This window comes from Calonectris borealis, chromosome 3, assembly GCF_964195595.1.
Source record: "Calonectris borealis chromosome 3, bCalBor7.hap1.2, whole genome shotgun sequence".
Classification (NCBI taxonomy): Eukaryota; Metazoa; Chordata; class Aves; order Procellariiformes; family Procellariidae; genus Calonectris; species Calonectris borealis.
The window spans coordinates 127,644,065-127,665,929 of record NC_134314.1 but is presented as its reverse complement, the minus strand read 5'-3'; the positions used below and the strand labels follow the sequence as shown (position 1 = coordinate 127,665,929).

Below are 21,865 nucleotides of genomic sequence, written 5' to 3'. Positions count from 1 at the left end.
GTGCACTCACACCTTTACACACCCCCCTCGCACCGTGCACTCACACCTTTACACACCCCCCCTTGCACCGTGCACTCACACCTTTACACACCCCTCTTGCACTGTGCACTCACACCTTTACACACCCCCCCTTGGACCGTGCACTCACACCTTTACACACCCCCCTTGCACTGTGCACTCACACCTTTACACACCCCCCTTGCACTGTGCACACCTTTACACACACCCCTTGCCCTCACACTTTTACACCCCCCCTGTGCACCGTGCATTCGCACCCCTACCTATCCCTCCTTGCACTGTGCACACACATCTCCACACGCCCCCCGCACCGTGCACCCACGTCTCCACACCCCCCGTGCACTCACGCTTTTACACCCCCCCGCACCGTGCACTCACACCCTTCCACACAGCATGCTCTGGGCGCACACCCCTTACATGGACACGCTTGCTCCGGCCACACCTTACACACCTTGCTGCACACCCACCGCACTGTGCGCACGCACCTTACACACGCCATGCACTCTGTGCACACCCCTCACGTCCATGGGCTTGCTCTGCACGCACACGCGTTACACACGCCTGCACACAGCCCCTTGCACCCACACAGCCCCGTGCACACCCCCCCACCCACTGCACACCCCCCTGCACCTTTTAAAGAGCACCTTGCACCCGGCAAACGCCCCGCTCCGTATGCTGCCTGATGCACACCCCTGCACGCCCCCTCCCACTGCCCCCCTCGCACACACGCGTGCACACACGCGTGCACGCCCCCCTGCTCCCCACCTCGGTGCGAGGCTGTGGGTGCATGGTGTCCGCCCCGGCTCCCACGCGGTGCCGGGGTCCCGGGGCAGGAGGGAGGCCAGCAGCCCCGGCAATCGGTGTCACCCGGCGGCACCCAATTGTACTGTGGAAGAAAAAAAAAAAAAAAAGAAAAAAAAAAAACAAACCCCAACACCCAGCAGCCTCATTTACGATATGTTTTGCATGAACAATCACAATATTATTTTGTGGTGACTAACTCAAACCTGCGCCCTGGCAGCCGGGAGCTGCCGACCACAGCTTCCTCCGGCCCCATCACCCGCGCCGGGGAGCGTGCCCGGGCATCCCGCTGGCAGCCGGGGAGACCCCCGGCCCCCTGCGCCGGCCCGGGGGCTGCAGCCTCCTGCCCCAACCCAAGAACCTCGGGGGGGAGCCTGGGTGAAGCCGGTTGTGGCTCCGTGGCCGGGGCTGGAGCACGGGGGACATGGCTGGGGCTGGTTTTATGGCCGGGGCAGCGCAGGGAGGTGACCGGGGCCATGGGGCGCCATCGCCTGCCTCTCCTCCCGCGGTCCATCATGCTGGCGGATGGCGCGGGGCAGGGGATGAGGCTCCGAATAAAGGCTGGAGAGGGGGACGGTGCCAGGGGAGCACCCCAGGGCACCCCAGCGCGGGGCGGGGACGGGAGCTGGTGCATCCCTCGAGCAGCAGCAGCATCACCAGCATCACCCACCACGGCGCAGCGAGGAAGGGCCCGGCGCAGCGAGGAAGGACCCCCCAGCTGAGCTTTGCTGATGGAGCAGATGCCGGGGTGGCACACGGGCCCCCCATCCCGCCCAGCACCCGGCGCTTCACCAGCCCAAAACCGGGGGGGACTCTTCTCTCCGGCCAACACCTCGCCCCCAGCCACTGTGCAAATGTTGACTTGTGCGCGAAGCCCGAGGACGGCGCTGGCGTCTGCTTCGACACCCAGCCCTTGCGTGAGTCAATAAACACCCTTATAAAAACACAGATGTCCGACACTTTTGCTAACTCCGGGGGTGGCTGGTGCTGTTCGCCTTCCTCCACTGCAAGGCAGGGAATTTTAGCAGGGAAATGAAAATAAGCCCCGGCAAAACCCCGAGGAGCCCTGGCGAAGCAGCGGGCGAGCCGTGCCGGCCGAGATCTCGGCGAGCAGCCCGCGGCGCCCGGGGACATCTTGTCCCCCAGCTGCCACTGTGAGGGTGTGCCTTTATCAGCCGAGGCCGGGGCTCCCCTGCCCTGCCGCCGCCACCGCGGCCACCGGCGCCGAGACGGGCTGCAGGGGATGGCCCTGCTGCAAACCTTGGGGGAACCGGCTCCGGTCCCCGCCGGCCTCGCAAGGGCTCGTTAGCCCAAACGCCTCCTCCTCGCCGCCCAAGAGCCCGGATGATAAACGTGCTCCCGGCTTTCGGGGTGACCCTGCCCTCCGTGATGAATGCTGCTCCGTCCGCTGTGCTGGCACTGGGGAGACCGCTGTAATTTCTCTAGATGGATGGCAAAACTGGTTCAGAGAGAGTTGGAAAGGTGGCCCCGGCTCCCAAAAACTTGCACCCGCGTTGTAAACCGTCCCTTGCAGGAGGTCCCAGGGCTGAAATCCCCTTGTCCAGCCCCAAAAGCAGCCCCGCGCGTACCCCGGACGGGCCAACACGCTGGTCTTGCCCACTGCCGGAGCATCCCTGGCCGCCCTCCCGGCAGCCGCCCCAGCTCCGACAGCTCTGTTCCCATCCCCTTCACGCCGCTCCGACGGGATGGAAAGGAAAAGGGCCTGGCGGGTGTTTGTGGGGGAAAAAATAATTTGGGAAATTCATTAGGAAAACTCATTAGGGAAAAATTTGAAGGCAGGGTCCCTCCTGCCGGCTTGACAGCACCGTCTCCTTTCCACACGGGGGTCCCGCCGGCGAGGCAGAAGCAGGGCGGAAAATTAGGCTTGTGCCTCCTTTCCTGGCCCTCCAGCAGCGGTACCCGCGGCACCGAGCCGGCGTGGCTCTGCGAGGGACCACCCGCTTCCCCAGCGCTTCCCCTGGGATCCGGGAGCCACTCGAGGCTTCGCTGGAGCATCCCAGGGGGGCCCTCGGTGCTGTGGCAGAGCGAGGGCGGGGGTCCCTGGCAGAGGCACCAGGGCTGCCGGGGGGCACGGGGCCGGCAGGCAGATGCTGTGTCTATTTTCTCCTCCTCGTTCATTTTGGTTTCTGTGTGGGTGGCTCATGTGAACAGAAAGGTGACGGGGAAAGCGTTGTGCGAGAACAGCCTGTCCTTTCAAACACCTAAATTTAAGCCGGCGATTTCGGTGCGTTTGCAGGGCTCACACGTGCCCGTGATTTTTTGGAGAGCCGCGACAGCCGCCGGCTTCACCCCCTCTTTCTCCGAGCACATTTTTCCCCCGTGAATCACGGCACCGGCCTCCTGGAATAAATCTGTTTCGACTTTGTCCTCATTCCTATTGTTGTGACCCATCTAAGAGGTATTTGCACCGAAGCCACATCCCAAAGGTCATCTAATTTTTGGCAGTCGGGCGTGGCACTCGTCAGTGGACATGGATGGAGAGAGGTGGAGTTTACAAACCCTCCTCTCGCCGCCGCCTCGGTCCCTGCAGCATCCATACCCCATCCATACGCCCCTCGGGGACGCCGGGTTGGGGATGCCACATCTCAGCCCTCGTCCCGCGGCACCGGCACGCGCTAACGGCCGATTAGCAAAGCTCCCCTGGGACCCGCTGGCATCCGTGTCGCAGAGATGCCACCAGCCGTAGGGCGCTTTCTCGTCTCCCACATGGAAATTAGAAGGGAGAAACTAGAGGGGAGGTGGAGAGGGATGAATAACGAGGATGGTGGGGAACCCGTGCCGCCGCGGCATCCCGGTCCCCCAGCAGTGGCCAGCGCTGGCCGGCTGCACCCCCCGCCCAGCCCTCCCCCTGCGCTACCCCAGCAGACTGTCGCTGCCGCCGGGAAGGGAAAGGAGACGGTGCCCGGCTGGGGAGGAAGGACCCCTGACGCTGCCGGCACAGCCCCAGCAAGCTGAAAAACCCCCAGTATCGCAAAGAAAAACAACCCCCAGAACACCCCCCCCACAAGCAGCTGCTCACCAAACCCATTTTTAATTGTACAAGACACCAACGGAAAAAAATGACGACTTCTTCTCCAACCCATTGTGATAAATGTTATTTCACTCAGCGCTGGCAGATAAAATCAGGTTTAAGCCACATGCCTTAAATATGAGGCTTTATCTGAGCCGGGTTTGGAGCCTGACCTTTACCGCGGCGCGGTGCCGCGCTCTCTGTCGAGCGCCGCCGGCTTGCAGCGCCGGGAGCGCAGGAGCAGGCGCAGCACCCGAGGCGCCTCCAAGATGGCACGGGGGCCAGGGAAGAAGCGAGAGGAGGGAGAGGAGGAGGTTTTCCCGGCCGGGGACGGGAGGGAGGGCTGGAGGGGCTCGGGGATGGACGGGCTGCCCGGCGGAGCGGGACGAGCAGGCGGCACACGTGGGTTACGGCAGCCTGCGCCGGGGCAGGCAGCTGGGCACAGATGTGGTGAGAGCAGCCGTGGGACGTGCACCGAGCTGCCACCGGGCTCAGGCACCTGCGGGTGACGTCACCAGCACCGAAAAGCTCCAAACCCTGCCCACCCCGACCCCTCTCCCACCCAAAGGGTGAGTCTGTTGGAGCGACCGGGCATCACCTTCCCCGCGCCTCAGGTCCGCGTCCCCTGTGCCGGGCGGGGACCGGGTCCTTCACGTCCCAGGTGAGCACTGAGCCACCAAATTTAAAACAAAAACCAAACCAAAATAGAGCCATTACTCCTCCCTCAGCTTGCTCCGTGTCCCTAGGGGCTACTATGAACATGCAAAGGTTATATATATGTAAAAAGGTGGGGTTTTTCATGTGTATATATATATGTTTGTTAAAGAAACATCTAAACCATCTCTATGCGGGATGTCGTTATACTTCACCCCTCCGCAGCGGTGATGGTGACATGGTGATGGACCACAGGACGGCCCCTCAGCAGCAGCAGCCTCTTCCAGTGGTGGCTGAGAACGGTCCCGTCGTGACCCGAGTGGGTCGGGGCTGGGGCATCCCCCGGGGGCTGTGGCTTTGATTCTCTGCTGGCCCGAGGTAACTTGTTACCCCGTTAATGGGCATTTCAAGCTGGGTGAAGTTATTTGTTGTCCCTAATGGGGCTGAGTGACATTGCCTTGGGTGACATTAGCGCCTCACCTGTACGGGAACCAGGACCGCTGCTTCGTTAGCGTGCATCTAACTAATTAGTGAGGTGCCTGCAACTTTTAACAACCTCAAACTTTTTTTTTTAGTGCCTTAAAAACTGCAATTAAGAAATTTGGCCTCTGCTGAGCAATGGTAGGGAGATGGTGCTGGCAGCAAGGGCTCGGCCAGGGGCACTTGGTGATGGGTTGCTACCAGCAAGCGATGGAGGACCTGGGAAAGAGCAAGCCCCAGGCCCCGGCTGGGGGCCCCGGCTCGCCACCGAGGCACGGCATGATGGCAAAGGGTGAAAAGTGGGTAAACTTGGGTTTTCTGCAGAAGAAAAAGCGAGCCACCCACGCGCCAGGAAATCTCTCCTCTCCGTGTGGGTGGTGGAGGCCCCAAGATGAGTTATCTCTAAAGGGCGACTCTGGGGATACCTAGAGATCTTCATCAGCGTGGATTCGGCGCGCGCCGAGGAGGAAACATCAGCGTCGCCAGCTGGGGCTTTGGGTTTTTGTGTTGTTGGTTTTTTCAAAGCTCTTTTTTAGCAGCTCATTTTAAAATCGGTTAGAAAATAGGAGCCTCCACCCCCCCAGGTCGTCTCTCCGCGGACCCGTTCTCACGGCCCTCACGCCGCCTGCCCCCCCTCGGGATGGTTTTACCCTTTATCCCTCCTGCTTCCCCCAGGATGCTGGTGCGAAGGGATGGCAGGAGCAGGTGCCCGGCATGGGGGCTTCTCTTTAAGGTTATTTAATGGAAAATAACGGGGCACGGGCAGCCTGAACCCGACCCCGCACCGGCGCGGGCAGGCAGCATCCCTTTAGCCAGCTACCACATCTCAGACCTCTGCTCCTCATCGGGGCTCAGCTAGAATCATTCCTAGCAAAACTAAGAGCCCAAAATGATAAAATTAAGGCGATTGCAAGCAAAAATCCCATCCGGTGCATCCCTGCAGGAGCTCACACCCATACCCGGCTTCCCCGGGATGCTCTGAGCCGTCGAGCAGGAGCAGCGCTTGCAGGCAGACGGGATGCTTGCCAAGCGAGGAGGGATGCGCGGCGAGTTATAGCAAACGCCTATCTACCATATATAAACGATGTGAAACTCCTACACCCACGCGAGCTGCTTCTCCACTCGCAGCGGCGGGGGGGGGACTGACATTTAAACTGTAGAAGCTCCCGCCCGGCTGGTGGCACAGCTGGTGGGGACACACCTGTACCGCAGCCTCTGCTGGAAAAAAAAGCAGGCAGAAATTAGTATTAATTAGGGGCAAACAGGCAGGTAAAAACTCCAGCGTGCTCATAACGCAGCGTGCTCATAACGCAGCGTCATACGCCGCTCTGAAAAGTGCTCCGCACTTTTCGGAGCGGCGTATGACGCTGCGTTATGAGGAACTAAATATATATATTATATATTTACTATATATATAAAAACTTAAGACTGCCAGAGATTTTTTTGCCTGGAGAGAGAACAGCTGGCTCCAGCTCAGCTCGTAAGAAAATTAAACGAAGGAGGAAAGGATAAAAAAAAAAAGCAACCCCAGCATAGAATGTTTATATTTCCACCAGCTACCAGGAGGTTTCTCCAGCTGATCTGCCTCGCCGTGCAACGTGCCACAGCCGACTTGTTAACCAGCTGCTTCGTATCAAACCCGAAGGCTTTCCCATATGCCGCAAGAGGCAAAGCAGGCTGCGTTAAAAGGTAATCCGAGAGTTATTTGCCATAAAGGCGGGGAGAGGAGCCCCAGCTGCAGGGAGATGCTCCCTGCCGCTGGAAGGAAACATCCCGCCTTGTTATGTGACATGGAAAAGGTTTTCCCAAAGCAAGGAAGGGGCAGTGCTGCCGGGGGTCCCGAAACTGCAGGTGGGTGGGCAGGCATCCCTGCCCTTCCGCAGCACCCAGGGCTGTACCGGCCGGCCCGGGCTTAGCTCACCTACCCAACCGCTGGATGGTTTTCAAGTGGAACAATTTAAGCAGAGGAAAAATACCCCTGAAATGCAGTGGGAGGCAGGGAGATTTATGAAAGTCTGTTGTTTGTCTCCCTCCTGTGGATAGATGCACAAATAAAATTAATGCCCTCACCTGCCCCCGGGGCTCTGCTGATAAAACATCCTTTTTTCTATCCGTTCCATGGGATTATAAACCAGGGCACGGCACGAACGCGACGGTGAGCAGCATCAGAATAACTGCATCCCGCAGGCTGCGGTGAACTCCTCCGGAGCCCCTCTGAAGCGCGCCGCCGCGAGAGCGCTCTCCAGCTTCTCAATAGATTAAGTCCGCACGTCACTCGTACGCCGTTTGAGCGAGGAGGATTTGCAGGCAGCAAAGCCAGGCTGACAAAGCCCAAACGCCGTATTTTTGCATGCCGCACACACACCGAGCACTAATTTCCCCGTGCAGCGCTGCTGGCTCTCCTCTCCCCCATACGTTATCTTCTTTACAAATCACTCCAGGTCCCATAACACCTGGTTACAGCTCCTCGTTTTATCCACGGATGGGAAGAAGGTTCTCAGGGAGAGAAGCACCTCGGTGCTGGGATCATCCAAGAGCACAGCCTTTGCTCCCAAGTCAAGGAAGACAGCCCAGCGCAGATGCCGCCGTGGAGCTGATGTGTTCAAGGTGCCCGCTAGATTTCTTTGGAGTTTGTGTAATTCAGGTCATTCAAGTTATTTTGACATTTGATGTTTGACAAAATAGCTATAAAGTCAAGCCAACCTCATGCAAACTCAAGTGACTTGTGTAGGCAGCAAGGATTCACTGCGTCGGTGGATGGCCACTGTAATTAAGAGACATGTAAAAATAGATAAAGAATAGGGGCACTTTTAAAGGAACGCTTTCCTGGCCTTTTCCCAGAGTATTTCCACAACATTCTGCCACAGTAAGGGAAAACAAAACCTGATTACAAACAGAAAATAACCCTTTAAATTCCAGTAAGGAGAGAGATTTGCCTCTTGGTTCCCCCCTCTAACAATTGTGTCGAGGCTGGTCAGAAGTGACTTTAACAAAAGGGGCAAGTGTGATTCAGTCCTATCTAATCTAAATCTAATCTGCGAATCTCTTTCTTTCAACCTAGAAGCTCCCGAGAGAAAGGGTAGAGCAGGAGGGCTGTCAACGTCGGAGCCCCAAACCTCAAAGAATTGCACTACCAGCTCATCTGCGCATTTGTCTCGTCACCGACTTAAAACAGCGTTTCCTCCTATTCGTTAATTATCTGCAGTGGCTTTTTTGGGAGAAGAGACCTACAGAGATCTTGTCCTCCTTACACATACCGACCATGGGTTTTTCCCTGATCAGGTGTAGAAGAGCTACACGAGCTCACGCTCTCGCCGCCCACGTTACATGCTATTTCACTTCCACTTGCTGTCTTCGCTTCTCTTAGACGAGATGCTGGAGTCTTCCACGATGGTAGGGTCTCCGTCTGGAATTACATTCCCGTTTCCAACGACTCGCTCCTCCCCAAAGGCTCTCTTCAGCATTCTTCGTATTTTGGGAGCCTGAACTCAGCACTGACCTTGCTTTCAGGTCAGCGCAGCTGACTTCCCGAGGTCCCTTCAACACGGATGATGCAATGGGCTTTTTCAAAAATCCCAGGGGAGGTTGAAAGCAATTACTTCATCTGTACGCTACTTCCCACCAGCTTTTTTTCCCCTTAGAAATACGCAATTTTATGACAACTGGCTACAGTCTCCAGCATGCCCATGCCTCCCAAACTGGACAAGTTAAATTAACAAGTAATTGTAGTGTAATTTTTTTCCATAAAAGCACAGAAAGATGCAAGTTATCAGTCCTGAAGTTAACCCCAAGAACATTTATTTTTAAAACAAGTTATTACAAAAAGATTTCACATCAGTAAAATGCCAGTCCTCAGTTACTGTGCAAACGAAATGCTTATTTTCGTGACCGTTTGTGTTCTATAAGCAACACAACAAGTCTGTTCCGAAGGAACTTTATTTCCTTTGCATATGACTTGCAAAATAAGTCCTTCAGCTTTTTGCGCAAAACTCCTAGAGAAGGCAGGCTGTGGCAATTGGGGATGTTCAGCATGCTCTCAAAGAACTCTTTCCACACATCAGCGTTGGCAAGCCTGCAAAGGAACAAAAACACATCAAAAAAATTTCTAAATTCACGCTGTTAAAATACTATTTCCCTTATTTACCCCGCTCCCTCCCCAGTTAGAGGCTGGAGCGACTGCAGACATCGCTCTAACACAACGCAGCTTCCGCTGTGGCACGCTGCTTAGCGAACCAGAGGGATTTTTCCTCGCTAGCTGTTGTTTCCTCCTTCCAGGCAGCAGGTAGCTGAGGACGCCGTGCAATTTGCCACCTGCACTGCTGAAACGCTTCCTGTGCTTAAGTCGGTGAATTCTACGAAGCATTTCCCATGCACTGAACCCAGTTTTTAGGGCGTCAAGAAGTGCACGCAAGCAGCACTGAAAGCTGTGACAGAAACTAACCACAAACAAACCTGGTACTAATGACGCGTCTTTCTAGACAAGGGAAGGTTTTGAAAAGATTTTTGACACCAACCTTCTGAAGGCTCCCTCAGGCTTCCAGATACCGTTTTCATTCTTCACTTGCATGTAGGTACCAAAGAGCATGCAGTAGACCGTTGCTGCGATCCCAAAGTAGTCTGTCTAAACAAAGGATAAACAAGTTTCATACTAAAAATGTATTGAGAACACTAAAAATTAGCTGAAAAACACTCTGCGGAGCCAACAGGGCAAGCTCTGTAAGAAGAGGGCTCAGGATCGCATTTTTAAGCAACAAGCTGAAGCTACAACTCTAGTGCAAAAGTCTAATATTTCTATACCCCATTTATCCGCGCCAGATGCATGCAGAAAGCTCGAAATGTTCAGGCTGTCTCATACCTGGTAGTTCCACGGTTTCTGTGTCAGCATTTCAATACACTGAAATCCAGATGTTTCACACTTCGCAGTAAATGCCGTTCCTTCAGGAAAGAGTTTCATGTCTATACTCTGGCCCAAGTCAATGAGTGTCAAGCCATGAGAGAGACCATCTATGTCACACGTATCATTGTCCAGAAACCTTCAACCACGACGACAAGAAGCGATCACATAAGTATCAAGGCTATGATATCATGATATGCTGGCATTTCAGGCAGCAAAGGGAAATACTTGCCTTTCTCCAAGAATGAAATTGTCAGGTTTAATGTCACCATGAATGATTTTGCAGCTGTGGAGCTCCTCCACCATATAAAGAATTTTTACAGCAAAGTAGATTACAAGTGCTTGAGGCATCACCTTTTCGGGAAGCTTTTTGTAAATGTTTATGGCGTTCTGTAAACAAAAAGATAGCAAAGAACCATCAGCTCCACAGAAACAACTTGATAGGGATTACAGGTCCATGTTGATAAACACAGAATATGTTCACAATGAAGGTCCGTAAAGTGGAGAGTAGAGGAGACATCTGAATATTGTAATATGATAGCACTCGAGAAAGAATATAGATGTTCCAGAGCATAAGCTGATTACACTTACTAGCAATGTTCCATAGTTGTAGAGCTCACCAACCAAAATGCTTCCATTTTGAAAGAAATGAGCAGAATAAAAGTGGATGTAGAGATGGCGTATACTTGGACTGAGCCTTTCTACCAGTTGTGTTGCTATATAGAACTCCCAAGGGTTGGCAGGCTTCTGGACCTGTAACCAAAAAGTTGATTTACTAGGAAAAACCTATTGGCATTAAAGCAGAAGTTCTTCTCAGGTTGAGTTTGTTTGTTTGTTTGTTTTTTTAATGGCAGACTAGGCGTTTTTTCCTCTTGACCAAATAAAATACTTACATCTACAGTAATTAACCTCAGGTCGATACACTCAATGATTAATCCTCTTGAATCAAGACTTCAATTACACGCCGCAATTCCATTCTGGCTTATACACTCTTTTGTGTGATTTAAAATGTCAGTCTTTCTACAACATTGATGTTTCTGCTGGCAACAGACGTTTTGAGTAAGAGAGAAGGCTTCTGAAGTCAAAACAGGAAAACCCTTCCGACTCCTTCCCCTGCTATTTCCCCCGCTACATTGAATGCCTGATGCTCAAAAAAAACCTTTCCATACTAGAAAGTCACTTTTCCATACTAGAAAGCTCTCAGTTAAGGTGTCACACAAAAAGATTTTTGCTGAAAGATTAAATGTTGCAGAAGAGATCCACAAAAAGATTCCAGAGAAAAAAGATCTGATGTGGAGAGGCTAAGGGGCGTGTGTGTGTGTGTGTGTCAGCTCAACCGCACAACCACGCTTCAGCCAGACTGTAGTAACTGCAGACGTGCCCTCTCAGCCAGCAGCAGATGCGGGGACGCGTGACCTAGCACAACCCTCTTGGACTAAGCTGACCTCGCAGTTGCACAGCCTTTCCCTTTGGCAGCGGTTCTGATGTAAACACATGCTATCATCTGTTGCTCATTCCTGCACTGAAGCAGCCTGGAAGAAGACAGGGCAGAGCAGAGAGGGAACGGCTCGATCTACAATCGCCATCAAGACAAGCGTGTTTATTAATAAAATCCTACCAGAGAGGTATCACGCAACAAAGTCTACGTAGTGGTCAGCTGCCGCCAAACAGGCTGGCTGCACAAAGTGCAAAAACGCCTGTGGAAAGCTAGCGTGTATCTGGAACAGAGCGGCCCTTTCAGTGCGACCTAGTAGCAAGAGCAATTTTATCATCAATCCACGCCCGTTTTCATTTGCTGTGGACTGAAAGCACTTGCACAAGTAGCTGCCTTTGTTCAGCTGAGAAAGATAGCCCGGCTGCAATTCTTACTCCTTGGGATACTTGTGACTACTTTATAAAGAAAAGATGAAGAGGCAAGTCGAGTCAAGAGGATAAATAACTTCCCACATAGAGTGAATCAGACACCGCAGCATTCAATCTGAACAAGGCTTTGAGGACAGACCAATATGCTTTACTTCATATTTATAACTAAGAAAACTCAGCAGAATCTACCCAGGGTAGGTGTCATTACTATAAGACTCCAAAATTTTCCAGCAGAGCTATTCTGAGTCAACACTACTTACCTTGAATATTACTTTCTGATTGTTTCTTGGGTTACTTGCATCCAGAATGGAAGCCTGATAGACTTGAGCAAACGCTCCCTCTCCAACCAAGCAGTCCACATGGAATGAGCTGGAACCTTTAAGAGATTAAGAACATTAAGTCCTGCTTACAAACTTCACGGAAGAGACATCACCACTCAGAGAAAAGAAAAAAAAAAGAAAAAAGAAAAAAGAAAAAGCACCAGCCATACACATGTTATTTCACCCTAACGCCAGTCTTTCTCCCCAGGTCTCTTCTTGCTAGCCAGCCTTCCCATCAAAGAGAGCCTGTACTCACTTTTGAGAACAAGAGTGCTGCGAAGTGCCACATACTAAAAATCAGTGTTTCTATTTTAGTCTGACTCCCTGGAAGTAATCAAATTCCAAAGTGCGTTCCTTAAAAAGTAAACACTAATGTTTAAGTCATACAAGCATGTTGCAATTACTGTCATACAGATTTTGTGGACACAGGACCACTGCTGTTCTATACAAAGTTTGAAGTTGTGTCACAGATTACTAGGAAAGGAAAACTAGGAAAATTTCCTACTCAGAATGCCTAATCAAAAATGCTTATGCTACAAAAGACAAACAAAAAACCAGGTCTAATTTCAAATCTGAGGCTTAGATAATCTGGAAACTATCTGGATATACACGCAAGTAAACTGAATTAGAAAAATAATTCAGAGGTTCGCAGAAAAGCTTCAAGAAATGCTTTAAAAGTAGCTCTTACCCAGTGGGAGTTCAGCCTTCAGTTTGATGGATGGAAGAGCAGATTTCCATTCGAAGTAGTTGGCATAGGTGTGGAGTGGTTTAGGAAGCTCTGATAAGAATTTGCAAACCAATTCTTTATCCCAAGGGTTCTCAACAAGGACTTCATGGAAAGAAGAAAAATATTTAAGCTATAAGAAGAGTGTCATTTCAAAGAGGTAACACAAGCTTAAATGAGTATCAACGATTTAAAAAACAAAACAAAACAAAAACCACCACAAAAGCCAAAGAGTATTCCTCAATTTTGACAATCCAGCTTTTATACCTATGTCTTCGCTGTTAAAGTTGCCCAGAAAGACAGGTGGTTTTGAAGTATTTGAGCCTCAACTAGCAAAGAGCCCTTAGGCCCTCCCGAGTACTCCTGCACTTCAGAGTGTCTTTGGCATCATGTAATAGGGGTATGACCCACGCTTGTACATACGCAGCGATCTCCTTGCAGGAGCCACAAGAGAGTTTGCTCACTGCAGTGACCACCTTCCTGTTGGAACAAAGCACTGCTGCAAGAACATGACACCGCTCCGGTCTCGGGCTTGACAGAAGAAAACCGTAGGCAATGCTCTGTACCTGCAGCTCTAACACTCCGGGCTGTCCTGTCCTGCCCAGTTCCAGACAGCTTTTCATGGGAAATTTTGTCCACCCCAACAGACGAGGAATATTCAGTTCTGCTCGTGGCAGTCTGCTCATGTAATCTTTGAGAAGCAGCTGTAGCAATTCCTTGAATTCGATTTCCTTGTTTCAAGACATTTCCTTGAAGCTCTCCTTGTTCTGCAATGTGTTCAAGAGCAGGGCTACATATTTAAAACAAAATATTATTACTTGACAGTACTGCCATGGTATATTTTTGCATCTTCAGTAAGCAAAAATGTGTCAAATGTCCATGCTTGCAACTTTGGCCATAACCAACTTTAAAGATGAATAAAATGGACATTTCTTAAGAAAATAAGATCTGGTCATATCGTGCTACCCATAGTCTAGTAACTTGCAAGTTCATCGGCCAACAAGTTCAGCCAATATTGAAAAGAAAGCAGTAGCTTTACATACACAGCCATTAAAACTTTCTGGATGGTTAACTTTAAATTTAAACATGTCAGAAAACTTGCATATAGGAGCATTTTCAGGGACATTATCACCATACCCAGGTTCGTTTAACGTCGCAATGTGCTGAGATGTATGCTAAGCAGAGTCAGTCTGCCACAAATACGTCAGCTCTAGATTACTTGGAAAACTTGAATCAAGAGCGGCATAGCAGACCTGCCTGCTCTGGCATAGATTTGCCTAGCACTCTCAAGCCTTGAAAATCTCAGGAAATCATGACATACCTTAGCTTCTTAGTTTTTGTCTGCTTGTGCTGTTCTTCAGAAAACTCCAAATCCATTTGCGGCAAGTCATCCCCACAGGCTGAACAAAGGGAGTAGCAACAATAGCAAATGTTTATTTTCCCCAAAGGCAAGCACATTTAAAGACAAGAAGGTTAAGTCACCCTGCAGCTGTGAAAGTTGCTAAGGTATCACAAGAGCCAGAACTGAACAAGCCTATTTTAAAACTTATAAGGAAAGACAACAGCTTGATTTCTCTAGGGAGTGTATTCCAAGACTAAAGAGGGGCAGACAAACATAAAGGTGCCTCCAGAGGAAGAAGGTGCTGGGACTTCAGTCAATTTTTTGACTATTTACAACCGCTTGGAACAGTTCAGGCCAGCAGTTCTACAGCGCGGTCAAAGTCTCTCTTGTCCCTCGCCACCTTCTCTTATTCCCCCAATTAAAAATTCTTGGAAAGCTCATGTGCTGGCCAGCCCGTGCTCCCAGCTGCTGTTCTGCAAGGAGTTTGTATTCAGAAGTGGCAGCAGCGGGAGCCATACCTATGCAGTATTTGGCAAGGCGTGCGAGGTAACCAGGGCACAGAAATGGAGTTACGTAGTACTGGATTAGATGCTCTCAACCTAAGTATTCATTATTTTACCTTTGTCCTCCAAAACTTGTCGCGAATGTGCTGACAGGTAATTAAATGGCGTTGATACAAGCTGGGCAGCTCGTGCAAAGTCTCTTGTGTTGTTTGGACTGGGAGCTAACGTTTTATTACTACTTGGTACATTCCACACCGTATAATCATCCCTCAAGAACTCCGCTGTCCCTGTTTCTTCCTAGACAGGAAAAAATATATGAAGATTTAAAACTAGGTCATCAAAACTATCCTGCCAGAGCTGCGCTGTAACCTACTAGCAGCCTCTGCAGTCAGTTTCAATAATGTTGAGTCTGCCTGTGTCAACTTACAAAATTAGAAAAATAAAGGAATGGCGATATAAATCACAGGTTTACATAGTTTTGTATCAGACCTGAATGTTGGCCATAATCAGTATCACAGCAAAATGCTAGACGACAAAAAATTGCCGTAAGAGTCTGAAAAAGCCTACCTCGTTACTTAGTGATCACTTATATCCAAGCAGCCTCAAGTTTTATGCCTCTCCTTGGCTATGAAAACCGTTAGGTGGTTATTAGAACATTAAGTGCCTCTTGCTCCCTGTCCTTCCTGTCCCAAACAGATGACAAATCTACACATCAGCTGCAGTCAGATTTGTCCTAGAGATAGAGGTCTCCACTATTAAGCTCCTAGAAGTTTTGCGAAAATTAACTGAAAAAGTTCATCCCATTGGCAGGAAACGGGAGAGGGTATCTAGACTTCAGCTAGGTATCATTCATGAGACACTTGCAGGATTGGGATAGAACAAAGGTAAATACAACCACCTCCGATATCCCCTATAACTACATAACCCATTTTCAAGGCCAATTCTTGCATTAAGGCCAAACACTCACTTCTGTGCCCGCCGTACAGTCAGTCAAGGGACGTTCTCCAATAGTTCTGGGCTCTTCTGGCTTGTTTTTATGCTGCGGGATCCTGACAAAACAGGTAGTTTAGAATAGCTTTTCCCCAGGCAGACCGATCATAACAAAGACTTGTTTTTAATTTTTTTAATTTTTTTTTTTTTAAAGACGCCCATTTGCAGATACTTAGAGAAGTTGCAGTAGCTCAAAGAAACAAGCTATCCACAGTTATCCAGAAAATTAAACATCTCAAGCACACTGTCCAAACAGGAAAGTTGCGCAATTCCACAGAGAAGCAACTCCAGCTTTCTCATGCCACTTCCACACAGCTGCTAGCGATTGTATTCCAGCCAATCCTGATACCGCAAATACAGTCACAGCAAAATTATATGGAATGGAATCAATCCTATATGTAATTCTTAATAAACTGAACTCAGCTATTACTTTTTTCCTCCTTACCCGCTGTTCTCTTTTTCATTCTCATCTTCAAAGATAGAAAATGCAGGCATGACAGGGACAACAATATTAGCTTTCAGACTTCCATCAGGCTCTTAAAAATAAAAGATAACCAATATTATCTTCACCCAACGAAGATTATATAGACAGTCACACTTTCACCCCTAACCAGGCCACTGATGTCGTGGCCACACCCAGCTAGACCAGGAGCATCCTCAGAATTGCCGCTCAATTCCTCTCTCCTGTGAGCTCTTGGAAATGGGGAAGATTTTTCCATCTCAAAACCAAGACTGACCAGGAGTACAGAAGCCTTCTTGGCTGCATCTGACCAGTTGTGAAATATCTCTGTGCTTGCTCTTGTAAGCCACTGCTACTGCCTGGTTTTCAGACAATTTTACTGTTACGATAAGACGGCAATTCAGGTACTAACACGCAGCCTGCAAAATGTTTTAGAAAAAGCTTTCCTTGTATGAAGCACCAGCTGTGCCCTTTTCAAAGTTAGGGTTTAAATACCAGAGAAGTCTCTACAGAGAAGCAACGTGTTTAATACACACATTCATAGGCTTGCTAACAGTAAGGTGCTTCTGCTGTTCTCAGACTGTCCATCAAAATTTAGAACCTGTCAGTAAATTAGATTTATTATCAGGAAAGAAGTGGCTTCTTCACTCCACACCTTATCAAACAACTACTTATCTCAAAATTATGAGGACTGGTGGGAGGGGTAAAGAGGAAATAAAGGAGTGAAATATCATGGACTGAAAAAAATAAGTATTACTTACCACTTTTTCTGCAAAAGATTTCAAATTGCTCCTCGCTTTCTTCAAGAGGAGATGGTTCAGGCAAGATGGGTGTTTGAAACATATCCATGAGAAATCCTAAAAAATAAAACCCACAAGAATATCACCCCCAGTAAAAGAAAATAAATTTTCAGAGGTTCTTGCATTGTGTAGCAGTCAAATCAAACGCCAATTAGTTATTATCATTTGTCAAATGCCAATAACCAATTATTCCTTCATATTGCATTTAAACACTCCAGACAATTGAACAAACACAGGAAGATCCGACTGGGCCAACACATACTTGTTGGCGTCATGGCCTTTTTTTTTCTTCCTCTCCAAGATGAGATTTCAAGTTGTCCTAAAGGAGCAAATTCTCCTTTATCTTCTCAGATATTTGGAAGACTAATGAATACCACCAGCTGTTTTTTAATTATTATTTTTACAGACATGTATTCAGCTGCAGCAGTTTGCTATGTGGTAGCAGTTAACAGGTTTACTATTAAAACAGAAGAACATGGCAGAAGAGTACAAAAGGGATAAAACAGTATCAGGATATTATTACTCCGCATCTGACATCAGAAATACAATTGCAATTTCCCTTTTAGGATTTTGAAAAAGCAATGTTTAGAATTGACAATGTCCGTTAAATCATCAAAGACCTTTTGCATAAGTCACCCTTGCATCAGCTTTGGGGGAAGCTCAACATCAACCAGAGCTGACTTATTAACTCCCTAACATTCTTCCACATTAGTCCGTTGTAGGTCATCACCTTGGAAACAGGAGTCCCTGACGGTACTGACAAGAGCAGCTCAGAGAACGTGCTGCCCAAAGAAGCCTGGCAGGCATGCCACCAGTGACTTATGCAGGAGTTTACGGGACGTGGCTGCTGGGACGTTATTAAAGCATATATTCCTGGTCATCCAGACAATCGCAAGAGAAGAGTACCAATTTAATTTTATTTTCCTCTTTGATTGAATGGTGTGCATGCCCATCACCAGATAGCCTCCTTGTATATTCGGCTCCACTAAAATTACCAGGCAAGATCCCATTAACTCCAGTGAAACCAGCATGTTATTCCAGATGCTTACCCAACGCTTCCTTCGTATGAACTGTAGGTGAAGGTTGCGCTTTGAACGGTGTTGCCTGCATTGCTCCTCCCAGCGAGGTGTTTGGGGTAGCTTGAGAAGCATTTCCAGAAGCAAAGGAAGAATTTCCAACTCTAGACACTAGAAACGAGAACAGCGAGATCATTTCTGAAGTAGCCTGGGATTGTTTATTAACATTTCGGTAGCCAGCAAAATGTTAGTAAGAGAAGTAAACAAGATGAGTAGCAGAATGACAACCCAGAATTTTGGGAGAGCAGATTTCGGCTTGTTCAGAGATCTGCTTGGCAGGTTCCCAAGGGAGGCTGCCCTGAAGGGCAAGAGGGACCTTGGACAGCTGGGTGGCCTCTGAGGACTCCGTTTTCAATTCACAGGAACGATCCATTCTGACACAGAAAGTCAAGCAGGCAGGAAGCCACCCAGGACAAACAGCGAACTCCCAGCTGGGCTCAAACAAAAAGGAATTGCACAGAAGGCGGAAACAGGGACTGGCTCCATGGAAGGGATATAGAGGCATTGCCCAAACATGCAGGGATGGAGTTAGGAAAGTCAAAAAGCTTAGCTAGGGTTGGAACTAGTAGCCACACGCTGTTGATCCCCAGCCAGTAACAGTCATATCAATAGCATCAGTCTTTATCAAAACTTGGCTTATTACCTTCTTTCACGTCCACAGAAGTAGTTAGCCCAGTGGTTCTCTTGTTAGGGTGCCTTCAAAGGAAAGATAAGAACATGAGCTTGAAATAAAAGCTATTTCAGGACTTGGCGGTAATGCACTCTAAGCAGTAAGGAGGCCTTTCCCAGTCTAGAACGAAGAAAACGTCCCAGACAGACGGCAACTAGTGATCTTATTTTTTTCCCCCATGAATGACTCTTTCTAGCCACACAAATGAAGCAAGTGAGAGAGCCTTTAGAATATTATTAGAGACTGACTCCAGAAAGTTTCTCATACAGTTGCTATAGGTATAAAACATGAAAGGCAGCAGAGTCCTTTAAAAAGGTTAAAACACTGGCATTAAATACTCTTCCTGGATACAGTTTGCCTCCAAGTAACTCCATAATACGAGTGAATGACAACTGCTTCCTTTTCCTCTTGTTGGCCAAGCCCACGCAGCCATGCTTGCTTTGCCAACCTAGGTTTCTTCCTCCATCCCCCAATTTTGTTTCCTGTATTAGCTAAGTCACACAAGCAAGAGCGCAGGAGATAAATACAAGCATTTTTTCTTCTCTGGAGACCTTCATGGCCAGATGTAATGTATGGGATCTACATGAACTAAGCATATCCCGTTGTTTATTTCAGGCATACCAGGGACTGCAATGCTGAATAATTACTTCAGTTACACACTGAATTTCCTCTTGGTCATTACAATTAAAACACAGGGTTAAAGGAATTAAAAACTGAAATGAAGACTGTAAGTTACATAAGTTTGATCCATGTCTAAATATTGGTTTCCACGGGCTACTTCAGATTTTTTTTTTTAGAAGAGAAAGAGACTTTTCTTTTGGTTAATTCTCAGCTGAAGTGTAGGCACTGCACAATTTGCAGAGCAAGAATTAGCCTGTTTATACGTACTGTTCTCCAGTGCTCCAATTAAGATCCGAGTCAGGATGTTCCCGTTCCTGAGCCGAAACATTATTGAATGGAGGGTGTAACAAACTGTTCTGGAGTTCTCCAAGCTCTTGCTGAGTTTTGACTGCATCCTTCTTATATGTTGCTTCCCACGGGGCGGTTGATGTCATCCAGTGGCTAATGGGTTTCGCTGACTGCAGTGTCAGAGCAGTGGATGATAAAGTACTTGATCGAGGCTGCTCTGGCACCAGACCTCGGGCGTTTGGCAGATCTGCACTTTGACAAGATGCCATCCAGTTCTGCTGTAGAGCTGCACCGGGTGTCACATGTGGATGCACCTTTAGAGATGAGAAATGTTCTTTTATGCTCAAAAACCCAACCCGCAAGTATAGCCATTGCCATTTTCCCTTTTATTACTGCATAACTAGAACAGTTTTTCATGCATAAGAGAACTTTCATATGCAACTAAAACTAAATCGTGGAGAAGCAAAAACGAACTTTTGGGTTTAACAATTAAAATATATTTCATCAAGTATTTAAAGTTATGCCAGGTATCTATACTAGTCAGGTATTGCAGCCTGAACTTCCAGATTTAGTTAACAATCTACTCTGGTTACTGTCTAAAGTGTGGTTAAATTTTGTGATATAGAATCTTAGAATCATAGAATCATTTACGTTAGAAAAGACCTTTAAGATCATCGAGTCCAACCGTTAACCCAGCACTGCCAAGTCCACGACCAAACCATGTCCCTAAGCACCACATCTACACGTCTTTTAAACACCTCCAGGGATGGTGACTCAGCCACTTCCCTGGGCAGCCTGTTCCAGTGCTTGACAACCCTTTTGGTGAAGAAATTTTTCCTAACGTCCAATCTAAACCTCCCCTGGCGCAACTTGAGGCCATTTCCTCTCGTCCTATCGCTGTTACTTGGGAGAAGAGACCAACCCCCACCTCGCTACAACCTCCTTTCAGGTAGTTGTAGAGTGCGATGAGGTCTCCCCTCAGCCTCCTCTTCCCCAGACTAAACAACCCCAGTTCCCTCAGCCGCTCCCCATCAGACTTGTGCTCCAGGCCCTTCACCAGCTTCGTTGCCCTCCTCTGGACACGCTCCAGCACCTCCATGTCCTTCTTGTGGTGAGGGGCCCAGAAATGAACACAGGATTCGAGGTGTGGCCTCACCAGTGCCGAGTACAGGGGCACGATCACCTCCCTGCTCCTGCTGGCCACGCTATTTCTGATACAGGCCAGGATGCCCTGGGCCTTCTTGGCCACCTGGGCACACTGCCGGCTCGTGTTCAGCCGCTGTCGACCAGCACCACCAGGTCCTTTTCCTCTGGGCAGCTTTCCAGCCACTCTTCCCCAAGCCTGCAGCGTTGCATGGGGTTGTTGTGGCCCAAGTGCAGGACCCAGCGCTTGGCCTTGTTGAACCTCATACATTGGCCTCGGCCCATCGATCCAGCCTGTCCAGGTCCCTCTGCAGAGCCTTCCCACCCTCCAGCAGATCAACACTCCCGCCCAGCTTGGTGTCATCTGCAAACGTACTGAGGGAGCACTCGATCCCCTCGTCCAGATCGTTGATAAAGAGATTGAACAGGACCGGCCCCAGCACTGAGCCCTGGGGAACACCGCTCGTGACCGGCCGCCAACTGGATAAGTTCATGAAGACTGCTCCTGTTGATCATAGCACATACTTACCACCGTCTTATTTGGTTCAGCTGATGTTGTAGATGCTGGTTCCAGTCTAGTTTCCTCCAAGCTTTTGGTGAGCTGGGTGAGCTGTTCCAGCTTCTGCTGCAGGGCTTGCAGTTCAAGGACAGCTGACTCTTTTTTCCATGTGGAGTCTCTCTCTTCTTCTTCTAAGGATTAAACAATGATATTAAGTGAAACAGTTAATCAGTATCCAAATGAGTTTCTCAACATGGACATTACAAGCTGCTTGAATTTAAAATATAGATATAGATATTCTGTGCAGCTGCAGGACGACACTGAGATCTAGAGGCATAAGTTTGGGAGAAGCAGGTATTTCCACAGAACTCAGCGTCTAACCTCTCAGTCCTGCTCTCTCAAGGGAGGGCTACACAACACCATCTCAGCACTGGCCTGGCAACCAGTGGCAGCCCTAATGCTTTTTAGCAGAGTTCAGAGGCTAGCCTACCTCTCACCTGGTGTGTACTCGTGGTGCCAGACCCAACCACTGTTTTAAAAATGTATTAGCATCTTCCCTCCCACTGAATCGCTCCCTTTTCCACCGACTACAATTTATCCATTTCTTCCTTTACCAAATTAGAGAATTACTTCTTTCGTCCAGCAACATCCCCCAGCAACATTTTTCCTCCCTCCTATAAATGGTCAG

The 21,865-nt window shown here is 48.9% G+C and overlaps 1 protein-coding gene across 1 annotated transcript in view; it reads right to left on the bottom strand.

Annotated features, from left to right (window-relative positions):
* Positions 1-8,775: 8,775 nt before the first annotated feature.
* Positions 8,776-21,865, bottom strand: part of BUB1 (BUB1 mitotic checkpoint serine/threonine kinase) — a 33,390-nt gene continuing 20,300 nt past the window's right edge. Inside the window, exons 25-41 of the mRNA XM_075147847.1 lie at positions 21,208-21,368; positions 19,515-19,849; positions 18,600-18,652; positions 17,930-18,067; positions 16,842-16,937; positions 16,066-16,156; positions 15,598-15,679; positions 14,747-14,927; positions 14,107-14,185; positions 13,352-13,575; positions 12,750-12,890; positions 12,002-12,117; positions 10,470-10,631; positions 10,111-10,268; positions 9,840-10,017; positions 9,499-9,605; positions 8,776-9,056 (exon numbers count right to left, since the gene is read on the bottom strand). Of these exons, the coding sequence (XP_075003948.1) occupies positions 8,861-9,056; positions 9,499-9,605; positions 9,840-10,017; positions 10,111-10,268; positions 10,470-10,631; positions 12,002-12,117; positions 12,750-12,890; positions 13,352-13,575; positions 14,107-14,185; positions 14,747-14,927; positions 15,598-15,679; positions 16,066-16,156; positions 16,842-16,937; positions 17,930-18,067; positions 18,600-18,652; positions 19,515-19,849; positions 21,208-21,368 (2,498 nt within the window). The 3' untranslated portion in view covers positions 8,776-8,860. The remainder of the gene's footprint in view (positions 9,057-9,498; positions 9,606-9,839; positions 10,018-10,110; positions 10,269-10,469; positions 10,632-12,001; positions 12,118-12,749; positions 12,891-13,351; positions 13,576-14,106; positions 14,186-14,746; positions 14,928-15,597; positions 15,680-16,065; positions 16,157-16,841; positions 16,938-17,929; positions 18,068-18,599; positions 18,653-19,514; positions 19,850-21,207; positions 21,369-21,865) is intronic.